Source organism: Chiloscyllium plagiosum, unplaced genomic scaffold, assembly GCF_037043375.1.
Source record: "Chiloscyllium plagiosum isolate Xiang-an unplaced genomic scaffold, Cpla_swu_hap1 HiC_scaffold_16, whole genome shotgun sequence".
Classification (NCBI taxonomy): domain Eukaryota; kingdom Metazoa; phylum Chordata; class Chondrichthyes; order Orectolobiformes; family Hemiscylliidae; genus Chiloscyllium; species Chiloscyllium plagiosum.
In genome coordinates, this window is record NW_028270154.1 from 42,432,343 (window position 1) to 42,449,437 (window position 17,095).

The following is a 17,095-nucleotide window of genomic DNA, read 5'->3' on the forward strand; positions in this document are numbered from 1 at the left end:
CTCCGTGAAAGCGTTTTATGGTCTGCACGAAACTTCATCTTGCAATGCAAAGAGTTCTCCTTGACCGAGTATTGCAAACTGACACATTACTTAGGGATGCACTAAAGCTTGGGGCAACTGCCTCAAACGTGCAAGTGGCGGGAGTTTGTTAGCTTTGAATCCCTCGCAGAATGTAGTGGAATGGAAATAGTTTCTTGTCATATTTGGTAAATGCTCCAATTTTGCAATTGGATGGAGGTAAGGATGCAATCTTCCAATGCTCATTTATTAATTTCAATTGGAGAATTCATCTACACTTTTGAATTTACGTACCATTCTTCTATGAACACTTTTTCAACATGATTGTTCCTCTGATGATTGAATGATGGAAAAGTTGTGAACATTGTAAGTCTGACCTTAGGAAAGAATTAGAAAGAGTTAAAATAACTTAAAGTGTACATTGAGAAAAGAATGTTCCGCTTCTTGAGCCAGTTAGAAACATAAAGTCTTGTACATCTTATCTTCACATGAATTCCAATCCACCCCTCATCTTCTCAAGGACAATCAAGCCAGACACCTAAATGCAGCCTTACATCATTACATCTCTATTGATCCAGAAGATTATCAATGAAGACAGCATGACTAATATATTGTAAACATTTTTTTTTGCTGGAGAAGAATCCATTTTACCTCCAGAGAGTGAGGTGAAAGCCACAGTGTTTGTAAATGGGATAAAGTGGAGAGTATATCTCAATTACATTGTAGAAGTACGATTGGAGTGTGACTTGTCCAAAACAACAGAGTTGTTAAAAAATTACCCATGAATGGGTGGACTTTCTTCTGGGAAATGATTTGATTGGGATAGTTGGTAAAGCTTTACCTACAATCACAGAAAGTCAGAATAAGGTTACAGAGATAGAAAAATTACAAGAAAATATCATTGAAGAGGAGGGGGAATGGCGTTTTTGATAAGGGATAACATAATGGCTATACTTAGGGAGGATATTCCTGGGAATACATCCAGGAAAGTTATTTGGGTGGAACTGAGAAATAAGAAAGGGATGATCACCTTATTGGGATTGTACTATGGACACCTGAATTGTCAGCGAGAAATTGAGGAACAAATTTGTAAGGAGATGTCAGTTATCTGTAAGAATAATAGGGTGGTTATGGTAGGGGATTTTAACTTTCCAAACATAGACTGGGACTGCCATATTGTTAAGGGTTTAGATGGAGAGGAATTTGTTAAGTGTGTACAGGAAAATTTTCTGATTTAGTATGTGGATGTACCTAGTAGAGAAGGTGCAAAAGTTGACCTCCTCTTTTCAAATAAGGCAGGGCAAGTGACTGAGGTGTCAGTACAGGAGCACTTTGGGGCCAGGGACCATAATTCTATTAGTTTTAAAATAGTGATGGAAAAGGATGGACAAGATCTAAAAGTTAAATTTCTAAATTGGTGGAAGGCCAATTTTGATAGTATTGGGCAAGAACTTTCAAAAGTTGATTGAGGGAAGGTGTTTGCTGGTAAAGGGACAGCTGGAAAATGGGAAGTCTTCAAAACTGAGATAATGAGAGTCCAGAAACATTATATTCCTGTTAGGGTAAAAGGCAAGGCTGGTAGGAGTAGGGGATGTTGGATGACTAGAGAAATTCAGGTTTTGATGAAGAAAAGAAGAAAGTGTATGCCAGATATAGACAGCAGAGATTGAGTGAATCCGTAGAAGAGTATAAAGGCAGTAGAAGTATACTTAAGAGGGAAATCAGGAGGGCAAATAGGGTTAAGGAGAATCTAAAGGGATTTTATAAATACATAAATGCCAAAAGGGTAACTAGAGAGAAAATAGGGCTTCTCAAAGATCATCGAGGTGAAAGTGAGGACTGCAGATGCTGGAGATCAGAGCTGAAAATGTGTTGCTGGAAAAGCGCAGCAGGTCAGGCAGCATCCAAGGAACAGGAGAATCGACGTTTCGGGCATAAGCCCTTCTTCAGGAATGAGGAAAGTGTGTCCAGCAGGCTAAGTTAAAAGGTAGGGAGGAGGGACCTGGGGGAGGGGCGTTGGAAATGCGATAGATGGAAGGAGGTCAAGGTGAGGGAGATAGGCCGGAGTGGGGTGTGGGGGGAGAGGTCAGGAAGAAGATTGCAGGTTAGGAAGGCGGTGCTGAATTCGAGGGATTTGACTGAGACAAGGTGGGGGGAGGGGAAATGAGGAAACTGGAGAAATCTGAGTTCATCCCTTGTGGTTGGAGGGTTCCTAGGCGGACGATGAGGCTCTCTTCCTCCAACCGTCGTGTTGCTATGGTCTGGCGATGGAGGAGTCCACGGACCTGCATGTCCTTGGTGGAGTGGGAGGGGGAGTTGAAGTGTTGAGCCATGGGGTGGTTGGGTTGGTTTGTCCGGGTGTCCCAGAGGTGTTCTCTGAAACGTTCTGCAAGTAGGCGGCCTGTCTCCCCAGTATAGAGGAGGCCACATCGGGTGCAGCGGATGCAATAAATGATGTCTGTGGAGGTGCAGGTGAATTTCTGGCGTATATAGAAGTATCCCTTGGGGCCTTGGAGGGAAGTAATTCACCTGCACCTCCACAGACTTCATTTATTGCATCCGCTGCACCCGATGTGGCCTCCTCTATACTGGGGAGACAGGCCGCCTACTTGCGGAACGTTTCAGAGAACACCTCTGGGACACCCTCGAACAACAGCAACACATTTTCAGCAGCTTCTCAAAGATCAGCAAGGCAACCAATGTGGGGAACCACAGGAGATGGGGGAAGATAGTAAATGAGTATTTTTGCGTCAGTGTTCACTGTGGAGAAGGACATGGAAGGTATAGAATGTAGGGAAATAGATGGTGACATCTTGAAAAATGTCCAAATTACAGAGGAGATGGTGTGGGATATCATAAAATGTATAAAGATGGATAAATCCCCAGCACTTGATCAGATGTACCCTAGATCTCTGTGGGAAGCTAGGGAATGATTGCTAGGCCCTTTGCTGAGATATTTGTATCATTGATAGTCACAGGTGATGTGCTGGAAGACTGGAGATTGGCTAATGTAGTGCCACTATTTAATAATGGTGGTAAGGAAAAGTCAGAGTTCTATAGACTGGTGAGCCTGACATCAGTGGTGGCTAGATTGTTGGAGGGAATCCTGAGGGACAGGATTTACATGTATTTGGAAAAGCAAGGATTGATTAGGGATAGTCAACATGATTTTGTACATGGGAAGTCATGGCTCACCAACTTTATTGAGTTATTTGAAGAAGTAACGAAGAGGATTGATGAGGGCAGAGCGATGGAAGTGATCTATTGGACGTTAGTAAGGCGTTCAACAAGGTTCCTCATAGTCGACCGGTTAGCAAAGTTATATCATATGGAATACAAGGAGAACTAACCATTTGGATACATAACTAGCTCAAAGGTAAAAGACAGAAGGTGTGGTGGAGGGTTGCCTTTCAGACTGGAGGCCTGTGACTAGGGATGTGCCACAAGGATTGGTGCTGGGTCCACTACTTTTCATCGTTTACATAAACGATTTGGATGTGACCATAGGAAGTATAGTTAGTAAGTTTGCAGATGACACCAAAATTGGAGGTGTAATGGACAGCGAAGAAGGTTACCTCAGAATACAACAGGATCTTGATCAGGTGGGCTAATGGGCTGAGGAGTGGCAGATAGAGTTTAATTTAGATAAATGTGAGGTGCTGAATTTTGGAAAGGCAAACAGGGCAGGACTTATGCACTTAATGGTAAGGTTCCTGAGAGTGTTGCTGAACAAAGAGACTTGGAGTGCCGGTTCATAGTTCCTTGGAAGTAGAGTTGCAGGTAGATAGGGTAGTGAAGAAGGTGTTTAGTATGCTTTCCTTCATTGGTCAGAAAATTGAATAAAGGAGCTGGGATGTCAGGTTGCGGCTGCACAGGACATTGGTTCGGCTACTTTTGGAATATTGTGTGCAATTCTGGTCTCCCTCCTGTCAGAAGGATGTTGTGCAACTTGAAAGGGTTCAGAAAAGATTTACAAGGATATTGCTAGGGTTGGAGAATTTGAGGTTTGGGGAGAGTCTGAATAGGCTGGAGCTGTTTTCCCTGGGGTTTCAGAGGCTATGGGGTGACCTTGTAGATGTTTATAAAATCATAAGGGGCACGGATAGGCTGGGGAGTCCAGAACCAGAGGGCATAGGTTAGGGTGAGAGGGAAAAAAGTTAAAAGGGACCTAAGGGGCAACTTTTTCACGCAGAGGGTAGTATGTGTATGGAATGAGTTGCCAGACGAAGTAGTGGAGACTGGTACAATTACAACATTTGAAAGACATCTGAATGGGTATATGAATAGGAAGAGGTTAGAGGGATATTGCCCAAGAGTCGGCAAATGAGATTAGATTAGTTTAGGATATCTGGTCATCATAGACGAGTTGGACTGAAGAGTCTGTTTTCGTGCTTTACATCTCTATGACACTTAGGGTGGAGACATGTAAGGATTCCATTTGTTTGGACTGTGGATTAAAATGGGAAAAATACTGGGTTGAACCAAGGAAACTGGCAGAAAGTGTTGTAGTTTTAAAAATGAGTTATTGGAACTCACTGAGAATTGATTCTACAATTTTACCTCATTCAAGCAGTGGGGGAGAACACTTGGCATATTAACACTTTGAGTACGAGTTTGGGGCCACTTTGGTTGCTTTTTCAATTGACCAGTTAGTGTGAGTTCAGGAATGCTCAATGTAGAAATAACTTCTAAGTAGTTTCCTGAGCAAATGACTAGCCTTTTTTGTGGACAATAGAGAAATATACAGCTAGCAAAGAAAAAATACATCAATCTTTCTCTTCCTGTGTGGAGAAGTAATAGAAAATCTCCTGGTAGTGGTTTTCACTCATCATTTCCTGTAAATTGCTGGCTTTGCAAACTCCCTTGTTGTAACAGAAAAAGGGACAAACCATCCTGAGAGAAACTGGAAAGGGTAAATTCTCAGCCAGTGAATAAAAGATCACATTAGTATGTAAATAACCTCATTTCTTCAGCAAGGAACCAAGAGGAAGTGAAGGATCTGAAAGAGAACAACTCAACAATGTGTATAATCTGAACTGGTGCCAAGAACTGTGCTGGTTTGAATCTTTTCTTCCCTTCTCCAACTATAGTGCTTGTGTCTTGACTCTTGTGTGTCTGTTTGTGTGTGTATGGGAATTTTAAAAAGGGCATGTCTCTTTGTTGCCATTGGTCAAAAATTTTGATGACAAAAAATTGTTACTTTCTTTGAATGGGAAATACCTAGTGCACCATATTCTTTTTACCTGAATTGGCAGTTAGTTCAAATTGGGTATTATGTTAGGTTAACCAGATTTTCACATTTGTTTTCACTTTGGGAATAGTGAATAATGAATCTATACCCCTCATCCCAGGAATTAGTGAACTTACTCAACTGCTTCTAATGCAACTATTGTCCTCTCTTAAATAAAACTAAAACTCAAATAAAATGCAGGATTCTGTCCGCTATGGACAGTTCCCGGGATGCACACTGAGACAAACATTGACTGCACCTGTAAGACCATCAACTTAGTGAAAGCGTTCTTTGATCTGCCTCTTTGAGTGTAAAGAGGTGACCTCGACTGAGCATTGCAGACTGGCACATTCCAAAGTCCAGGACTATGTGCTGAGGGATGCATTAATTTGCAACTGCAGGGAAGCCTAGCAGATGTCAAATTCCAAAATATTGTGTTTCTTTTCTATTCAGAACTGTTTTAGGATCTTCTATGTAATTATATATTTTAATGAATAAAGTATAGTTTTGCAATAAGGTAAACAGAACTGTACATAGCCAAGCTCAACATGTTCTTTTGATTTACAGCACAACAGATCAATGAGCAATAGGAGTGTTGTTATCCATGGTATCTATTGGACATATTCAACAGATTCCATCAATGTTAGAGGAAAGGGGTGGGATCTGTACTGTTGTCTCTGAACTAGTCAGTGAAAATAATCTAAAGAGGCTTAGTTTGAGGCAGTAATCCCTGTGTCAAGGGGTGCAGAGCAATTGGAAATCTTCTCTAGATAGTACACATTGCTGCCGTTGTGCTAAGAGGCAAATGCTTAAGATGGCAGATGAGTTGCCAATCAATGTGGCTGCTTTGTTCTTGATGGGGTTGTGCTTTCTGAATATTGATGTCCAGGGAAGTGGAGAATATTCCATCATATTCTTCATTTGTGATGGTTGGATGGCTCTGAGAATCAGGAGTAAGTCACTTTCTGGAGAAACCCCAGACTCTAACTTTGTCTTCAGTATTTGTAGATTTTATTTAATCAACTTGTCCAGACAAGACAAATCTCTGGAGTAGGTGGGACTTGAACCTAGGCCTTCTGGCCTGGAGGCCAGGACACTCCCATTGCACCACAGTGCTTCTAAACTACAGTATTAATAGTTAGTCCAGGTCAGTTTCTGGTCATTGGTGACTATCTCTGGATTTTGCTGATGGAAGACTTGAAAATGGTCATGTCATTTAATGTTGAGGTTGTCTCTTGTTGGTGATGATTATTAACTAGCATTTGCATGACACACATGTTGCTTGCCATTTATTAATACAATTCTGTCTATGTCTTGCATCCTGACAGCATGGACTACTTCAATGATTAATGAAAATACAAGTCAAGAAGAGTGACTTGTATAGATTCAAGTGATAAAGCATTTGCATATTTCTTTCAAGCAGGTGTAATGGACAGATTATAATAGGGCAGTGCTTGAACATATGCCAAGCAATTTCCCTCTTGTGATTCATTATTGGTCTAGAGCACTTGTCCTTCCTCTATTGTCAGTTCACTGAGCCTTTATCATTGTGGATCTTTCTGACCACTATTGCAAATAGCTATTGCCAATTTTTCAAGGTTGCTGATGCAGCCATTTTCACTGTCTTTCTTCACAGCCTTAGTTTACCTAAAACGTACCCCACCTGAATATCTGTTAGATAGTGACTCCTTCTCTTCCTCCTACCTGTTATTTCCTTTATTCTCTCAGATCCCTCTTTTCAGGGTCTCAGTTCATTTGTGCCCAAGGACTCCAAATTATCTTCTACAGGTTTTGTTCAAACTAGATAATCCTGAAACTTTTCAAAAGACCATCTATATTTTCACAAGGTATACCTAAGATCTGCCCTAACTACCTGGCATTGCAATCCCAGTAGGTTAATGTAAAACTTGAAATATCAGGACCATGGTTTGTGTTTGGCACTTTGGCAAAAGTTGTCCACATAGGATAGGGTACCCATCCTCAGTGAAACTTATCAACCTGCTTATGAAATGTTATTTTAGGAGACTGTTGGAAATAAGAATGAAATGAAACATAGAGAAGATAAAATTAAATTTTTCAATTTGTATCATGGTTATTACTGTTTGCATCATTTATTAGAAGAATTTAAAACATTCACAACAATGGGTACAAAAATTAGAAATTGACAATGATTCAGCCAAACTGTTAGAACACAGTATAAATTACACATAATATATAAATTCTATGCACAGATAAATTAGCCAGAATATTATCAACAATATTTCCATTATTTCATACAGCAGTATAAAAATTCAATTTTCAAATACCACAGCAATAATTTCATTTTTTTAACCAAATAAAGCATACAACTAAAAAAAAACTGTATAAGGAATCATGCTCTCTAGCCTTTTAACAAGAAGCATTTGACCACAAAACAGATTTTTGAGAGTAAAATGTTAGAATGGTGATTATATACCAGCACAATATGGAGGACTGTACACATTTTAAGCCTCATAACATCTGTGAAGCAATGCATCCAATTAAAGCCAGCATCTTTGCCAAATTTGCCACCAATCAGAAACAGATAGAAATCTGCTCTAGAATTATGAGTGGTCATGGTTATCCTTGTTGGATTAAAGTAATTAACATACAATTTACAAAAAACAAGAATTTGGTCATGACTTAGCACTTCATGAACTAAGCAAGGAGGCTAAGTGTCTTTGGGGGCAACTGACTTGCTGCCTTCATCAGTCAGAAAGCCCTCCAGGTCAAACTCCAATCAACCACTGAAAAGCTGACCAGCAAGTATCTTGACAAGTATGAACCTTGATACTGAAATCTCACTGTGCCAGAAGCTGCTGACAATTTAGAGGCAGGCAGCTTCTGGCTTCTCGAGATCATCCTGGAGGTCTAAGCTCTAGGGACTCAAACAACATGAAGTATAGTGCTTTTCCGTTGGAGTCACGCATTTAGGGTGTCAGAGGCAGATGTAAGGGCTTTCGTTAGCCATACCTTTGCCCCTATCATCCCCTTTCATCTGATTTGATCAAATAGAAGAGTTACTTCAAACCAGCAGGCTTATCATCCCATTTGTCCATTTGGAAACCAGCCACTTTGCTTGTCTTTGGCAAAGCAGGTAATTGGGCAGGTGATGAGTTGAGGCCCTTAAGTAGCTGTTAATTCACTAATTGAAATCTTAAATTGACTACTTGCCCATAACGTTTCTCATCAAGCACATAATGGCTAAGTTGGCAAGAAGGTGGCAAGGATCTCTCAGGGGTCAATCTGCACAATTATTTGATCTATTCACCACCTGCCTTGCCACCTCCAGTGCATGGATTATCATGCCCAAAATGTTTGCAAAATACATGCTTATAAATGGATTTTGGATTAGTGGTGCTGAAAGAGCACAGCAGTTCAGGCAGCATCCGAGGAGCAGCAAAATCGACGTTTCGGGCACAAGCCCTTCATCAGGAATAAAGGCAGAGAGCCTGAAGCGTGGAGAGATAAGCTAGAGGAGGGTGGGGAGAAAGTAGCATGGAGTACAATAGGTGAGTGGGACAGTGCAGCACTGTCCCCATGACTTGTCCTACCTGCCTATCTTCTTTTCCATCTATCCACTCCACCCTCCTCCCTGACCTATCACCTTCATCCCCTCCCCCACTCACCTATTGTACTCCATGCTACTTTCTCCCCAACCCCACCCTCCTCTAGCTTATCTCTCCATGCTTCAGGCTCTCTGCCTTTATTCCTGATGAAGGGCTTTTGCCCGAAACGTCGATTTTGCTGCTCCTCGGATGCTGCCTGAACTGCTGTGCTCTTCCAGCACCACTAATCTAAAATCTGGTTTCCAGCATCTGCAGTCATTGTTTTTACCTTTTTGCTTATAAATGGATGCAGGGCACAGGTGACCAACATGATATACATATGACAAGAGTCATATAATACTAGTTTGGCTAATATGTAACACCATTTACAATATTATGTACTACAAAAATATCTTGTACTTAAGTAACAAGTAAATGCCATTATATGTGTCTGTTATAACTACGTGCATCTTCAATGGCTTTAATTTCCTGAATTTCAAATACATGTGGGATTGTACACAGCTATCATATAGACTTAGTTCTTCCTCATTTTTCTTTACCACCATGACTACTCAGATTGAAGTTAACAATAATAATCTTTTTTTAACTATAAATTAAGGTGAGTATAAGTATGTGAAAATCATATTTACATCATAAAATTATGCAATTCAGAAGGAAATATTATGTGTCTGCCAGATATAAACCTCATATAATAATATTTATAGGGTTTAACAGATGACTGTTACATAACTCACAGATAGTATAACTACAACCTGTTAAGTATTCACCCGCTTTTGTTACGATTGATCAGGTTTAAATCTGTTGTCTTAATTTGTTATTTAACAAGGCATACTGACAATTACCATTTTATAGTTCAAAATTTGTTCCATATCACAAAATGCACATAAGAAAGTCAGATTTATATTTACATTACATTTTGCTATATTGTTTAAATAATGTTAGTGATGAATTGTATCATCTAAACTTGCTAAGTAAGCAAGTGAAAAATGTCACAATAATTCAAACTTTAATGAGACATTTTAAATGCATGCACATGATGAGATCAGGTACCCATTGAGTAAAATATTACAACACAAAATATGTGCTCTACAAAATTATCAAGTATTGTACACAACTGAATGTCAGTCTAGTAGAATCTTCCTGCAAACGGAAGTATTTCTTTCAGTTGAGATAAAGAGCAGTTACCTTGACACAGTGAATCCTGAAACTTGGCTTCTTGAGTTCAGCTCATATGTTCAAATCTATTTCAGGTGGAGTTCAAAACATGAACTATACAGTTGCAGAATATTTTAATAAATGAAACTATTTACTTTCAGATCTTTTCATGTCTTGCAGTCTAGTTTGTCTAAATCAGTCACAGAACATGTACTAACTGAGATAGAGTATTTCAGTTTCTGAAATTTAACGTTATCCAGCTTTTTATTGATTAGATCTGTATAATTTAAAAACTGCTTGTTTAGAGAGGGGTTCAAGTGAGGAATATTTTTTTCTCTTCATATTTGTATGACTCTAACTGATGAATCCTGCTCATCAAAGTTCACAAGAAAACCTATATCTCTGCTGGTTTCTGAAGTCAATAGTGCAAGCTATGATATTAGTAGATTTGTATTCTACTGCTTCAGTACACTCATGTCTTTCCCAAGAGTGTTGATCTGAAACAAAAGACAAACAAAAAAGAAAATTAAATATTCCCATCAAATTTACTGAGGTATTTTGTATCTTTTGAATTACCGAAAGCAGTAAAACCATTTTGCAGGGAGATGTTGAATATTTAGTAGGTAAATATACTAATAAACAATATCTAAATTTAACAGATAAATCCACTCATTCAGATCATGGTAAAGACAGAAATTTAGTAGCTTGCAATTTCGTATTGTGAAATCTTGAAAATGCAACTCCCAAATGATCAATGATCTCATCTATTGAATAGGGCTCTCCAATTATGTTTTCACATAAGTGACTTCATTTTAGAATAATTCTGCATGTGAAATACTTAGCAACAATTTTGATATGAACAATGATTTGCAATATACATAGAAATATTTTTTCATTTAGTTGAATTGGTGTCATACCATTTTAGGAAACACAGCCTTATATTCATAAAAGGTTATTAAATATGAAAACACATTAGAATTGGAGTTTACCTTAAAGTTTTCCATCTGTCTTTTTCAAGTTGGTTTTCTGGACTTTCACTTTCATATGACGCCAAATACAAACCTTAGTGTGGGGAAAGAATGCAATTTCTGTTAACATATAGTATCACTGTTGCATAGATCAGTTTTATTTGCTATTTCTTTCAACTGTAAAATCTAACTTGCGAATATAAACAATGAAAAATACAATTTTAGGACTAGATTAATTAAAGTTAATTATTATGTGAAGGGTTGTGTATTGGATTCTAAAAGCAGGAATGGTTGTGATAAAAGATATTTAAAAATATTTTTTAACCATGATATTGCAAATCTAGGTCAATTGTAGCACTGCAAAGAAACATACATGGTGCAAAGTGTAAAACTGAGATTTAATTCCTAGCTTTAAAACAGACATCAAACATGGGTGTGATTACATAGTCCTTTCACTTATAGATTCAAATCAAATCCAGACTAATAGAATTTCTCATCTTAATCAATTTTGAGGTCGTTTATAAAATAGGCTTAGGTTCACAGTACATAATTCAATAACAAGGGATGAAATGCACTTGAGGATAGGCAGAAATGTGGAGTTGAATCACATTCAGATCAGCCATGATTTTATTCAATGATGAAACAGTCTCAAGGGACCAAAGGGCCTACTCCTACCCCTTATTTGTATCATACTTTTCTTTATTTTTTTCATGGGATGTGGGCATTGCTAGCAAGGCCAACATTTGTTATCCATCCCTGACTTCCATGAACTGAGGGCACTTAAGAGTCAATCACATTGCTGAGAGTTCAGTGTCATGTTCATGCCAGATCACGTAAGGATACCAGACCTTCTTTCCTAAAGGACATGAGTGAACCAGAAGGGTTTACATAACAATCAATAATAATTCCATAGCCACAATCACTGAAGGCCAGTTGAAACCAGCTTTCAAATTCTGATTTAATTCAATTTAATTCATTTAATTCAAATTCCATCAAGTGAAGGATTTTAACCCATCTCCCCAGAACATTAACCTGAGATCTTTAGATTACTAGTCTAGTGACATTAATACTACATCACCATCTCTCCCTTGCATATTCATATAACTACATTTTACAACAAACTACAAATTTGAAGGATGGATTTTCCTTCTGGTGGCCAAATGGAAGGAAATGGCATCTGACCATCACTTATTTTGTCCCCTAAACTAAACCGATTTGTGTGGGACCCATTAAAGATACAAAGCAGACTTCTGATTCCTATGGCCAAGAAGGAACCTATTACTGAAAGACTCTAGCATCATTTTGGTGCCACAGAGAGATGAAGCACTTCAACACATATTTGGGCCAAAATGGAGCAAGATGAGGATGTTATAAAGCCCTGTTCCATCATTAGGATACTATGGTGACATTCTACTCTTGCCCAGGGACTATTCCATCTTTGGATATTACTGTTATGAATCAGTTAGTAGAAAGTGAGGACTGCAGATGCTGGATATCAGAGTCGAGTGTGTGGTGCTGGAAAAACACAGCAGGTTAGGCAGCATCCGAGGAGCAGGAGGATAGATGTTTCGGGCATAGAGGACTAGCCCCACCCCCCTCCCATTTATCCCTCAGCCCTCCGGCCCACAAGCCTCATTCCTGATGAAGGGCATATGCCCAAAACATTGATTCTCCTGCTCCTCAGATGCTGACCTGCTGTGCTTTTCCAGCACCACTCTCTCGACTATTATGAATCAGGGGCATGCTAGATCACTGTTGCACAATGTCTTAGCATGCAATTCCAGATTTCAACTTCCTGTCAGCATTTGTAAATGGTGGATGAGGAAGGAAAATTGATATCTCTGCAGAGGTCATAGGAGAAAGGTCAGATTTGGTTGGAGAAGACTGTGCCTTATGAACTATAATACGTTTCTTAATATATCCATTTACATCCTGCAAAATCGGGAGGCAAAAGCAGAGGAATATTTAAGCCTAAACATCATTCAAAATTTCCTTGTAAACTTCAGCTCTCTTTAGGGGAGTTCTGTACAACCATTTTGGAACTCTATTTCAATCATGTAACATAAATATGACTTCCTGAAATGATTAATGAAACAAAAACTTACCATCTTCAGAGAAGACAGGGGCTGTATGAAGATAATGAATGATATTTTGATCATCTTCAAAAGGACATGTAACCTGTTTCCACATCATAAATTCTCCTACTTGTTTGGCCAATTCTAAAAATTTCTATTTAAATAAAAGAAAGTTATTCTTCATGGCAAAATATAAATTCTTACTTGCAATTGCTTATAACTTAAGTATTAAATAGTTGAAGTAACAGTATTAGATAGTAAAATATATTTCCACCTGATTATTTGAAATTGGCTTCATTTAATTTATTCCAATATTTGACTTCTTTCAAATGTTAAAAAATAGAATTTGTAAATGTTTAAAAGGTAATCTTGTAGCTGAATTAAAATTCATCAAAACTTCTTCTACTTCAATATCACATTATGATGAAATCTACAAAATGAAATGTCAGAATAAAGGTATTCAATGTGTTCAACATATTTTCTCTCATATTTCTTTGGCTAAACAAAAACTGGGGTCAAAGCTTTTGGCAAATTACTTGTTCATGGGTATTTGTCACCACCACTCTGAGCTTAATGCTATAAATGCTTCAGAGTTCTCCTGGCTCATTTTCTGTTTGCCCATAAGTTTCTATCTCCTCCATTTCTTAACCAATACTCAGTGGATTCCCACAGGAAGGATATATGCCTCCTATTCTGTAGTGATACATTGTGTTGCAGCTTCAATATGTAAGCACATGCTCAGCAAACTTGGAGCAGATAATGGTAAGAGCTGTGGGGTGTGTGGAGTAAAAGATTACATGTACCTTTGCTTGAAACAATAGCTTCTGAACATGTTTACGGGGAGCTTTGTCATAATGATATCATACCACGAGAAACTGGAACACGAGTCTATAGTGTGTTGATGTTTCCTGACATGGATGCAAGCTGCTTTCTATTAACAAACCAGGGACGATCTTACTAAAGTATGTAAAATGTAATATTCTAGACGACTAAACAGCACAAGAGAAATTGGTTTGTGCTGGTGAGGGCACAACTTTTTCCTGTCATATTTTGAAGGTTTACTCCATTTATGCCCTCATCTTTGCTTAGTGTCTCCACAAATAGGAGCAAAGCACCACTCAATATACCAATAGTCATCGCAGTAAACTACTGCTCTTTCTAAAGTTGTTTCATCTAAGGTGTGGTGAATAATTTTCATTTTTAGAAACATTTTATTATTCCGTTTCTGTAGGAGATTTTTGTGCATTGCAATGTAATTCAACATTTTTATGCCTAAAAAGGATTGCTAAAACTTGGTAATTTGCTAAAACTCCTGCAGATAGCATTGGCACTCCTTATAATAATGTGTTGTATGTGGACTTACAAAAAAATGATATTTGATAAAGTGCCACATGATAGACCTGTCAGCAAAGTTGAAGCTCATTGAATAAAAAGGGCAGTGGCATAATAGATATAAGGTTAGTTGTGTGGCAATAAACAAAGGTCGGTGGTGAATAGTTACTTTTCAGACTGGAGAATTGCACATGGTGGGGTATCCTATAGTTTGGTATTAGGATCACATCTTTTCTTGATCTATATTAGTGATCCAGATTTGAGGGTTCTGAGAGAGATCTGGTGTGCAGCACGCATTTTCAAAATCATAGATCGCACAAACATTGAAAGTATTGTTAACTTTGAGGAGGATAGTGTTAACTTAAAGAAGATTTCATGGATACATTTTAATATGAAAAACAAGAAAAGGCATTTATAAAATAAATAACAATTCACTATCCTCTGGATATTGATATATGCACAAATCATTGAAGGTAACAGAGCAGATTAAGAAAGCAGTTCACTGGATATGGAGGATCCTGCGGTTAATGAATAGAGGTATGGGGCTGAATTTTTTTTGCATAAGTTTAAGTTGCATTAGGTTTTTTTGGAGGGATTTTCTTCAAGAGGTCTAGTGAGTTTTCTTCTTATGGCTTAGCAAATTCACCTCATTAACTATTTAGCCTACACAGAGGAGGAGAAAGTGAGGACTGCCGACTGAAGATCAGAGTAGAAAAGTGTAGCACTGCAAAAGCACAGCAGGTCAGGCAGCATCTGAGGAGCGGGATGTAGGCTCCATGCAGCCCCAGATCCATGGCCAGCTCCATCTTTGGCTCTGTGGTTGCAGAGGCATCAGCATTGATGGAGGAGGAGCTTGGACCAGGACCACGGCGGTAGTATCTGGAGGAGCGTCGGAGTAGGAGCAGGAGGTATTACACCAGGCCCATGGCTCCAGCTCGGATGCAGTAGGGTGCAGGAGTGGCAGCGATGGTGGAGGCAGGCCCACAATGGAGACCCCGGCCGATGTCAAACCACAAATGGAGGAGTAATGGAGGGTAATAAAAAGGAAAGGGAAAACTGAATTCTACTGGAGTAAATTCGTGCATTATATTCAGTGTTTCAAGATGGTGCTAGAGCGTGGTGACACTGTGTTGCATGCGGAAAACACTTTTTACTGCATTTTTCTATACATGTGACAATAAATGTGAATTTATAAAGGGTCACTAACAGAGCACTTTGAATTAGGGATTTGGCAAAAAACTAAAGGCAGCATGAGGAATTCATTGAATTAAAATGAATGATTAAGATATGGAATGCACTGCTTCACGTGGGCAGCATGGTGGCACAGTGGTTAGCACTGCTACCTCACAGTGCCAGAGACCCGGGTTCAATTCCCGCCTCAGGCGACTGACCCGGGTTCGATTCCCGCCTCAGGCGACTGACTGTGTGGAGTTTGCACATTCTCCCAGTGTTTGCGTGGGTTTCCTCCAGGTGCTCTAGTTTCCTCCCACAGTCCAAAAATGTACAGGTTAGGTGAATTGGCCAAGCTAAATTGCCCGTAGTGTTTGGTGTAGGGGAATGGGTCTGGGTGGGTCGGTGTGGACATGTTGGGCCGAAGGGCCTGTTCCCACACTGTAAGTAATCTAAGAGTTTAGGAGGCAATTCAAGCTTGATTTCTTAAAAGGAATTTGAAAATTATTTAATCAATAAAAGCATGCAGGACTATGCCAGGGGAGTGTGAGTAGCTGAGTAAGTATTGGAGGGAGCCAACATGAATTGGACAAAGCTAAATAATTCCTTTATTAGGTATGAACACAATACAGATGAGTGATCCTGAAATGAGCCCTTTCCCTCAATTTCAATTGATCTTATTTTAACACACTTTGTGCAACCTGGGGATGGCTCAGCTAGATGTGACAGTCATGATATGAAACCTCCTGGAATACCTTGGCAACCTGAACTGACAATGCTGCACAGTGAACACAGAGTAAAACCTCAGAGTTTGTACCTGTTGAAATGTGATAGTTGTGTACAACTGCACTTGAGAGTCATATTATCAACCTGAATATGGTACATGGTCTTTAATTTTTGTAAAAGTAAGCATCAAGTGAAAGTTGGTCTTCAAAAGATTCTACGTATATTTTGACCATTAAAAACTGGACATTTCTTAGAACTACCTAAATCTGGTAACATGTATGATACCTACCTCAAAATTCACATGACCATTAGGAAGACGATTTGCACATCCCTCATTTAGGAAATAAATATCTTTGATCAGTAGACTGAAGAAAGGGATAACAATCTGGAAGAGACCAAGTTTTTTATTTATCCTAGTTTTTCATTTATATTTTCTTCACAAGAAGGAAATTGAACTATTTTTTGCTGTTTACTTTGTTAGTATAATAAATGTGAAGATCATCAGCACAACTGACTAGAGACTAGTATGTGATCAGCTTAACACCAACAGCATATGAGTTTGATCACATTTCTGGCTGAAGTAGGCATGGCGCCTGCCTGCTCACCCTACCCATATGAAAAGGTCATGGCCCTTTGCTGAAGTTTAGTGAATCATTGTCAAGGACCCATGTTTGGATAGAAAACTCAAGAAGAAAAAGCATTGTCATAGACAAAGAAGTTCCAAGAGAGCCAACATCTGAAGGATCCCAAAATTGTGGGAAATGTACCAGAAATGGATTGTTACACCAGCTTGCAAAGATAAGATCAAAATTCATATTATTCACACCACTTGCA

General features: G+C 38.9%; 1 protein-coding gene and 1 long non-coding RNA gene across 7 annotated transcripts in view; one reads left to right on the forward strand and one right to left on the reverse strand.

Annotated features, from left to right (window-relative positions):
• LOC122556641 (uncharacterized) overlaps window positions 1-17,095 on the forward strand; it is a 50,714-nt gene that overhangs the window by 557 nt on the left and 33,062 nt on the right. The gene's annotated exons all lie outside the window — the stretch shown is intronic.
• The window catches only part of LOC122556640 (ras-GEF domain-containing family member 1C-like), a 237,115-nt gene continuing 229,042 nt past the window's right edge, over window positions 9,023-17,095 (reverse strand). For all 6 annotated transcript variants that reach the window (XM_087995333.1, XM_043703592.2, XM_043703591.2 and 3 more), the window contains 4 exons: window positions 16,551-16,646; window positions 13,064-13,187; window positions 10,980-11,052; window positions 9,023-10,487 (listed from right to left, as the gene is read on the reverse strand). In XM_087995333.1, coding sequence (XP_087851459.1) covers window positions 10,463-10,487; window positions 10,980-11,052; window positions 13,064-13,187; window positions 16,551-16,646 — 318 coding nt within the window. In that variant the 3' untranslated portion in view covers window positions 9,023-10,462. The remainder of the gene's footprint in view (window positions 10,488-10,979; window positions 11,053-13,063; window positions 13,188-16,550; window positions 16,647-17,095) is intronic.